The 9,681-nt window shown below is 43.9% G+C and overlaps 1 protein-coding gene across 1 annotated transcript in view; it reads right to left on the reverse strand.

Annotated features, from left to right (window-relative positions):
• The window catches only part of ATP10A (ATPase phospholipid transporting 10A (putative)), a 244,694-nt gene that overhangs the window by 119,540 nt on the left and 115,473 nt on the right, over positions 1-9,681 (reverse strand). The window contains exon 3 of the mRNA XM_019525228.1: positions 6,652-6,737. Within this exon, the coding sequence (XP_019380773.1) occupies positions 6,652-6,737 (86 nt within the window). The remainder of the gene's footprint in view (positions 1-6,651; positions 6,738-9,681) is intronic.

Below are 9,681 nucleotides of genomic sequence, written 5' to 3' on the forward strand. Positions count from 1 at the left end.
CCACTGTTCTGTTTTGTTTTGTTAAAATCGTTTTGCTGTTTCGACATTTCGCCTGTGGCAGAAAGCTACCTTGGTTTCTCCCCAAAATCTCTGCCCTGTGACAATGTGATTAAAATCTCTGAGCTGTGACCATTTGATTAGGATGGGCCCAGCAGAGGAGACCACACCCTCAGCCTGTCTCTTCAGGTAACTTGAACTGGCTGCATTCCTGAGGGAGAGGGGAAACCTGCTCCCTCTGCCTATGTGACTGGCATCAGTTACCTGGGTGAGGGGTTTCTACCTGGTGGGCTGGAATCTGCCTGGCAACTGGAGATGTATTTCAAATTGGTTGGCCAACAGCCAACCGGAGCTGGCCTCGACTGGACCAGGTGAATGAGGTCACAGGGGCTATATAAGTTAAGTCTGCCCAGGAGGAGGGGCAGCAGCCATGCAGGGGACTCAGAGGAGCTTTTCCATCTGAAACTAGCTCTCTCCCCCAAAACTCACAAGCTAGAAACGGCCTGACTCTAGAGGGGATTTCACCAGCCTCTGGATGAAGCGTGAGTAAGCTATTCGAGATCTGATTAGATATCTAGCTGGCAGTAACTCAGAGGTGTGATCAAAAGGCTACCTCAGCCAGACTGTTTGCTCTCTAGGATTTCTAGGATATTGCTCAATCTTGTACCCTATTTTCACCCTACCCCTGTAATCAATAAAGTTCTCCTTTGTGACTGGTGTGGGAGACTTATTGTGGGGGGGTTCTAAATTATGCCTAAGAGACCCCTTAGGTCTGCAAACTAAGGGAGACTGTACTTTTTGCCCCTGGACTTGGGGAAGTGCCCCAAGTGCCTGTACTGGGTCGAGTACCCGTAGGACTTTAGGCTTGTGTTTCCCTGAGGGCACAGGGCCGAGAGTGAGTCCATTCTCGGGGTGGTGGCAGCTACGTTACCCCCAGGCTAGTGAGTGTGCTCCAGGAAGGGGGTTGGCCGGACATAAGGTGCCCCTAGGGAGGCATTCGGAGCCTGGAAGGTGGTTGGGCGCAGGGAGGTGGGCGGCTCAACGCAGGAGTGCCTCCTACTGGCCCACCACACTGGGCACATTGTTCTACTGGAAACCCAAAGAGAATGAGCCTCTGGTGGAGAGTCATAGCTGATTCTCCACAAGGAGAAAGGGCTTGTTGGGAGAGACAAATTACATCAAGGCAGTGGGTTGGAGAGCATCAACATTTTTATTGGAGATGGACATCTAATTTTTGGACCATCCCTGATCACTACTTATGCACATTGTTTTTTTGTTTTTTTTTACAATGGCAGGCTTGATTTGCACCATCATTTTACAGGCAACTTTTATTATGCAAGTTTATGACAAGGCCTTCACCTATATGTCCATTTGATTCACCCACAACAATCTTTGATTTACTTTGATTTTTGCTGTTTTTCACCAAAGGCTCCTGGCTGTCATCTGATAGGCTGACCATTCATCCCTTTTTTGCTGGGACAGCCCTAATTTAAATGTTTGTACAAGGCATCCTGTTGGTTTGGTCAAATGAAAACCTTCATCTCATTGTCAGTTGAATCCCCAGGACGGGGCTTTAAAAAATGGACTGTTTCCTCCTGCCCCCACTCTCCAGTACTCCATTCTCCCTTCTGGTCTCCAGTGCTCTGCATCCTCTGACTTCCTGGCATGCTCAGCTGAGACTGGAGCTCAGAGACAGCTGAGCATGCTGGAGAAGGTGAAGGGAGCAGTGTCCCATTTTGAGACGTGGGAAATACCATCAGCCTATCATGAGATTAACTGAGGAGTTCAGCTTTTATTTTAAATAAAAATAAAATTTATAGCCTTTACAATTCCAGAGAACAGCTAGAAAACCAGAAGGCAAATAACTCTCCCTCCCCCAGAAATAATTTTTAAGCCAATATCATTCTTTTCAGGACCTGAGTCATGGTTTTTGAGTGCTCACTGTGTCCCACACACAGTTGGACTATACTCATGCTGGGTGTGCATGTTATTTTTCATTTGATTCTTTTCGGGGTGCTAGAAGCACGGAAAGAAATATTTAAAGGGGGAAAAATGAGAAAATGAACCTGGGATCCATAAGTAAGTAGAAACTGTGGCCAGTGTTTGATCAAGTCCCTATGTTAATAGGCAATTCCCCAGCTTCACAGCATCTACTGAACATGCTCAATGCACCTTATTATGACTGGGTGAAGGAAGAGATTGATTCAGTAATGCTTTGACTACATATTTGCAACAATAAGGAAGCTGGGGGCCTGGTCCGCTCCAATGTACTGTATTCTCCTGATTCTAAGATGAGGTTCCCCCCAACTAAGACGTGGAAAAAAGCCCCTCATCTTAGAATTGAGTATGAGGGAGGGGTTGGGGCCACAGCCACAACTGCTGTCTGCTCTCCGTCACCAAGTAGCCTCTGCTCCTCCACCCACCCTTCTCCCTCCCCTCTTCACCCTTACTCCACACTGGCAGGCTCCATGTATGCTGCAGCCTGGAGCACTGAGCACCCCAGCCTGGTCTGTAGCAGTGGTGTGCTGCCTGCATGGCTGCTATGGAGGTTGGGCTGGGCTGGGGCTGTATTCTGTGCCCCAGGCTAGAACAGGGGCAGAGACTGCCAACATGGAGCAAAGGTAGGAGGGAAGCAGGAAGCAGATGCTGGGAGAGAAGGAGGAAAATGGGGAACAGAGACTTGGGGGAGGGACACAAGGAGGACCAGAAGTGGAAGGGGAAAGGAGGAGGAAGGCAGAGGGCAAAGGTGACAAGGCGGCAGATGCAAGCAGACAGCAAGCTTCTTGACCTCCGCATACCACCTGCCCCCACTGCCTGCTTCCCTGCAGTGGTGGGAGGGGATGAATTTAAGATGAACCCCCAATAATTAAATTCTATACATGGAAATTTTAACAAATGTATACATTTCCATATATAGAATCTTAGTATTGGGCAGCTGCCTTAAATTCAAGTAAATGCAGTACTTTGCAGTATTTTTTTTGTTAACCTGCTGTTATGCTGCTTTGCTGTCTGCAGTTCTGATGGGGAGCAAGTCACATTGGTTGTTACTGATGAATACATGGCTCTGCATGGAACTATTACTGTTTAACAACAGAGTAGACAATATGGCCTAGTGGACAAAATGGTGGACACCAGAAACTTTGGTTCTATATATTCCCATGTTCCTGCACTGGCCTTTGGAATGGACCTGGCAAATCATTTCTCTTCTCTGTAACTCTGTTTCCTTATTCGTAAAGGTGGATGATGCTGAACTCCCTGATAAAGTGCTTTGAAACTGACACTATAGAAGAACTAGGCATTTTTGTTGTTGTCTGCCTGAATTTTTGATCGTTTTGCAAGGGGTACATCTTTCTAAATGATGATGAACTTTGTGAACTGAGTGCTAAGCCCATATTCTGCTATGTTTATCTCTTGGTCCTATTGTTTACTGGCGGATTAGACCACACAGAGTTTACTGGAATTTCTCACTTGCTGTTGAGGACAGTTGTACAGGAGAGACATTTTAGCTCCCAGCATGCTACCTGTTACATGCAGACGAGCATTGACTCGGGCCAGGTTGTGGGAAGAAAAGAACTTGAAGAGGAAAGGAAGAGTTAACATGAACATCTAGGAGCATAATCAATTGTTCTCATACTTCTCCCATTTTCTCCCACTGAATACCTGCCTACTGTGCACAAATGAAAAAAACTGCTATTCTAACCCTGCTAAAAAGCTTGCAAGCACAGAATCTGGAACCCAAGGCCTTTTTTTTAATATAATTTTTATACTTCACACTGAAAGATAACCATTTCTAGGGCACAATTTTTTTAGATGCTGAAAATTTTAAGCAAACTTTGACAGCAAAACATCAGCACTTTCATATAACTCTACGTGCAGCTCTTTTGAAAGTCCACGGAAAGCCTCCATTTTAAATACATTACCTGGGAAGTAGCACAATTTGACTATATGGTTTTGGCTGCTGATAAAAAAAAGAAATGTACTCTTTACAGGCACCTGTAGCCTTAGGGGCTAATTTTATGGCTCCATTCTGTCCCTACCCAACACCCCAAGCCTGGCAGATGTTATTGTTCAATGATGTCACTGGTATTGGTTCCACTCAGACCTCCTCGGGGTTTCTGAATACTCTCAGCCCTCCCTCTAGACTTTCAGCCCCTGTGGTCCCCTACATAGTCTCCCTCTGGGCCCCAGGATCCTGTGGTCACCTCCCAGCCCTTCTTTGTGCTCTCAGGCCCTGCTCCCACACTCAGCCTTCCCCTGCACTCTTGGACTCCCTGATCTCATGCTCAGCCCCTCTTGGTACTCTCAGACTCCCTGGTTTCACACACTGTCCCTTCTTGGGGCTCTTTGACCCCTTAGTCTCACATGTAGTCCCTCCCCAGGTTCTCACTTACCCACTCTCTCTGGGCTCATGGACACTCTAGTTCACTTTTCACTACTACTCTGGGCCTGTGGACCCTCTGGTCCTGCTTGCAGCGCTTCTCAGAATCGTGTACTCTCTAATCTGACTCTCAGACCCTCCTTGAGCTGGTGGACCCCACAGTCTGATTCTCCATTACTCTCTGGCTTTGGGTCTTCTTTAGTCCCGGTCTCTCTCAGCTCTGTTCTGGGTTCCTGGGTCTTCTGATCCCCCTTGTTCTGGGTTGTGGATCTTTTGATCCCTACCTCTGGGCTCCTGCACTCACTGCTGGGCCCCACTCTCACCCCCCTCTTCAGCTACTAGTTCTCTAAGTAGGCCTTGAGCCTGCCCTCAGCAGGGTCCGAGGCAAACTGCCAGTACAACTTAAGAAGCAGCACCTGCACCCTCGGGCAGGCACTCAAGTCTTCTCTGAGCTTAAACTAAACCAGGGCCACCTACCCATATAAACAAGTCCTTTTCTGCCCCAGGTACGTTCCCTTGTTCCCTGCATTGCAGAGTTGCTTTCTTTCAGAATTCAGGAGCTCTACTGCCCTACTGCTAGGAGCTCCTCACTTCATGGCTCCAAGGGCTAGACTGCCTGACCGGCTCAGGCCCAGGGCTTACATAGCTCCAGCCTGGTCTGCTGCTTGTCAGGTGAGTCCCTAATTAACCCCCCTTTGCTACCTGCATGCTGTGTTTCCAGCTCTTGTGCCCTTAGGGGAGCAGGTGCAACCCAGTGCCCTGCTGCATTTACTATTTGTTTTAATAAAACGTGACATGAAAAGCATCCATGAGTTCTTCAGTCATTAAAAGAAGCCTAAGAAAAAGAAGGTCCTTTCCTTGATGTATTAGGCTTTTTTTCATGTCAGGATCTTCAGATAATAAAGTTAATTTCTGCTGCCTCAGTTATTTATAAAAACAAGCATGCATAAAGGTTCTATCATTCTTTTACTTTAACATGTAAACAATCCATTTACACTCCTCATCTTGGATTTGATGAAGGCGCTGGGAGAGCTGGCAGCTGCTGCAGCTTCAATTCTGGCTCTGACCCAGGGTTGGGGCCAGAGCCAGTGCTGCTGTCTGCCCCCCACTGCCCTTCACATTTTCTGGACCATCATGGCTACAACATCACTCTTACACTACTGTAATGTGGATGGTATAGAAATCCACCACTTACAACCACATGAAATGCCAGACTACAAAGTGGGCTCTTCTGGATGAAGAATGTCTTGAACTTGAAAGCTTGTCAAACTATATCCCAACTACACGTAGTTAAATGTTATGAATATTTAACTACAGATCAACTATGTACTATATAGTTGGTCCAATAAAAGATATTACCCTAAGAAATGCTTGCCTCTCCCAACTTATTTATATTTGCAAATAATGTATGTATGCCTGCCGGTCCTGAACTGATACTTTCTGAATTTAATGTAGATGAATGGATTTTCAAACACCCATGATGAATTAACAGTTTTTAAGATGGGAAAATATAATTTAAAAATCCAATTTTCAATTTTTGCACAATTCATTTATCTTATTAACAGTGCTCATCACTTCTAATAAGTTAGAGAGTAATAAATCACCACCCTCTAAGCAGAATTATTTTCTGCTTAACTGCTCTTAAAGATTTAGTTACTGTGATCTATCATTTTGTATGTGGTTAAAGACTACAGAATTAAAAGTTGTATTAGGAGAATATTCCTAGCTTAGCATCCCTAAACCTTGGCAAATTTTATCCCTCTGTTTGAAAGACAGGAAAAAAGACATTGACATGTATGCAGAAATACTGATTGCTACATCTAATTTTCTCCCAGGACATTCATTTTAAAAGGAAAAAAGACAAAAACAAAATAATATGTCATTTTTTTTGTTTTGTTTTATTTTTTGGAACAGTTCCCTATTTCCTCCTATTTCCAGATGGGCTTTTTTGATGTGTGGAGGGAAAAAACGTATCTTTTATCTATTACTGAACTGCTTCATGCATATTGCACTGGTACAAGCTGATTAATACTGACAACTCAATTCATCTGAAGGGATGAAAGTGGGTGGCTCTTAACTGTCTGAATGAAGAGTTCTCCAAAAAAGTTGTGAATGCCTGACTCCGAACAGGGAGGAATATCCAAAAGATAGACATAACATACTAAATAGAATAATTTTAACGGCCACTCTTGATGAATTAAAAATCTAAGCATTTAGTTCAATCCTGTGACGTAAAGAAGAGGGACTGTACAGTGTAAGATATATAAAATACTCACATGTAAGCTCGAAACCTAGTTAAGTCATTGTTTGGCTTCTCACATTCAATGACACTGGTGAACTTCAGTGGGTCAAACTCAGAGTCCTAGAATAATAAATGTGGTAATTATTTAGTACAAGGACTAACAATTTAATGTATACATATAGATGCTAACTTTTTACACAATATTCATAACACATTTAAGGCAGCATTTCAAAGATATTTAAACAATGAAGAACAAAAATTCCACTGAAAAATAGTGTAACTTAGGCTCCAAAATTCCTGAGTTGCTTTTGAAAAACTTTTTGCATAAAGATCCATTCTTGGAGGTTTTTAACACCCAGCTTGACAAAGCCCTGGCTGGAATGATATAGTTGGGGATGTTCCTGCTTTGAGCAGGCGGTTGGCCTAGGTGATCTCCCGAGGTCTCTTCCAACCCTAACTTTCTATGCTTCTATAATTCTCTTATTCTTCCCTTAAGTTAAAGAACACAAGTCTCCAAAGGCATACAATAACAAAAGAAGGTAGTCAACTTTGAAGCAAATGGAATTTGGTATGAAGATGAAAGACCAAATTTGTGTGAAAAGGCCGAAAATATTCAAAGTATCATTAGCAGTTTTCAGATACTTTAAGCAAAACTACTGCAAATCTAGGACAACATAAATCAATCTGTTGCCAATTAGGTTCAGCTAATATGAGCTGTCCAAAATATAAGCCAAACTTCTTAATTGCTTTGTGCTAACTTAAGTAAACTAATCCAGATAGAGAGAATACTTTTCCTTCCCTTGATTAACACTTAAAACTCTTCTTCGTTCTTTGGCTAATTGGTCTGAAATTGCAGCTTCTGCTAACTAAATACACCACACATTTACCAGTCATTACTAGCCTGTAGTGCCTAAGAGAGAAGGATGTTCCACAGAGCAATTATTTAACTTCATTAAATGGAAATCAAGACAATTCCTTCTTATGAACTCTGAGATGCATCCTAGACTAAAATTGAGAGGGCAAGGCAACAGAAGTGCCCATTTCTGATGCTGAAAGGGGATTAGTTTAACAATATTCACCAAACTATCAAGATGACTTTTTTCTCGTCTTTGCCAGTGTAGAACTCATTTAGAATCAGTGACCAGTAGACATAGACAGGTTTTTATTATTGATTCCCAGAAACCACAACACTCCAAAAATTCTGAAAGTGTTGCCTATTGTCCCTCAAATAAGAGGTAAAAGAGATTTAGATAAAAGGACACATCAGGATTATCACAATCAGGAACTGTTAGTGCTCATGGTATTCCATTAGCCTCTATCCAAGAACCAGTTGGCGTCCTAAATATTCAAGCTCCTCCTCTATTTTTCTGTCAAAAATACCTGATGGAGGTATAGATTTAAAGCACAGAAGTTAAGATTGAGATTTCCGCACATGTATCAGCATGACAAAACTTTATTACATTTCCACAAAGCAAGAGAAGATGCAGGTCTAGAAGACTGGACCAGCATCATACGGAGACAGTATTACTGGGTTCCATAGTTACTGTGTCTCAACGGGCACATCCAGACAAGAGCACATATATGGTTTGCAGCGTCTCAAACCTGTCTGAGGTGCCAGAAACCACACGTGGTGCATATGCAATATTGCGCTATGCTGTACAATCAAAATTTGGTACCAGGACCTTTAGGTATGCCCTGGCTCCTCCAGCATGCCTGGAGCTGGGAGAAGCAGGGAATGGGCAGTTTGCCCAAAGTGGGGCATTTTTTCCTGCACCGCACCACAGTGCAGGAGTGTGCTGTGGCAAAAAGTAGCGACACAAATTTGTGACGCTACTTTTTGTGCCACAGTAAGCGCACACCCCCAAATGTGGAGACGCGGCCAAAGAAATCTGTGTCAGATTGCTCAGTTTATGCTGGAGTCTGTCACATCAGAATACAGAATTAAGCTTCCAAACAAACCAAACAAATAAGTGACATGAAAAATGGGTAATTTGGTGCAGGTCAAGAGACTGTCAGATCATGTATCCCTGTGTAGAGCAATCAGCAAAGAACCCAAGACACAAAAAGTAATTTGGCATAGCTGAGAATAGTTGATGTTAAAATACTTGGGCTTTTGAATTTTCAGTGTAGTTCTAGATGAAAAGTGATTGCACAAATGCCATAGTTTGGTCCATAATTATTGCGTCTCACTGAGTTTGGTGTCCAATTTTTCTGTTTATGCATGCCAGCCTCCCATATGTGGGGTATATTTACACTGAAGGCTGCAGCACATCGTAGAGAGAGCTGAGCTAGATATAACCAAGCTAGACTGGTTACTAGGTCTAGTAGACTGAAGTGAAGATATACTGTCTGGGCGCCTGTCCATGAGTGGGAACCTATGTGTTTCCTTGGGGATAAACAGCAGTGGCACAATGTGTGTCACTGTTACTTGCCTCCAGGAAACACCTGTGCCACCTGCACTCTGGTACACAGCATGTTGACCTTGGTGGGGTAGGAAAGGCTGGGGTCAGCAACTGTGCTGGCCCCAGCAGCCTTACCTGGGGTCCTGGGGGCCTCTGGGAGCTGCAGCCTTGGTATCCTGCAGCAAGGAGACTGGCTGGCCACCTGAGTCTGCTCAGTCAGGCTTCAATTTTGGGCAGTGTGTACTATTGCCACATGAACCACTGCACTTTATGTGCTGTTTTTTTTTACCCCAGGATCTCCAAATTAGCAGTGCAAGGAATGCCTGCATGTATGGTGTGAGGTGCTGCAGACAGGTCTGTGGCACTGCATACTGCATGCCCGTGCTCCTCTGGATGCACCCTCTGAGACAAAATGGTGGTTCTGACTGTATCTCTTTGCTCAATCATTTTTTCTTAGGGCATGCTAATGTAATGCAGTGCTCTAGAAAAACACTGAAACATTAGAAAATGCCACCTGGCTGCTGCAAAAGTACAATGGAATAGGTTGTCCCACTGGACATGTTTTGGCTTCAGTCCAACAATACAGTTGAGCATGTGCTTATCTTTATGCACCTGTGTATGTTCCCTAAATTCACTTAACATTTTGAATGAAAAAAAAAAAA

Source organism: Gavialis gangeticus, unplaced genomic scaffold (assembly GCF_001723915.1).
Source record: "Gavialis gangeticus isolate Ggan-Ray unplaced genomic scaffold, GavGan_comp1, whole genome shotgun sequence".
Taxonomy (NCBI): Eukaryota; Metazoa; Chordata; order Crocodylia; family Gavialidae; genus Gavialis; species Gavialis gangeticus.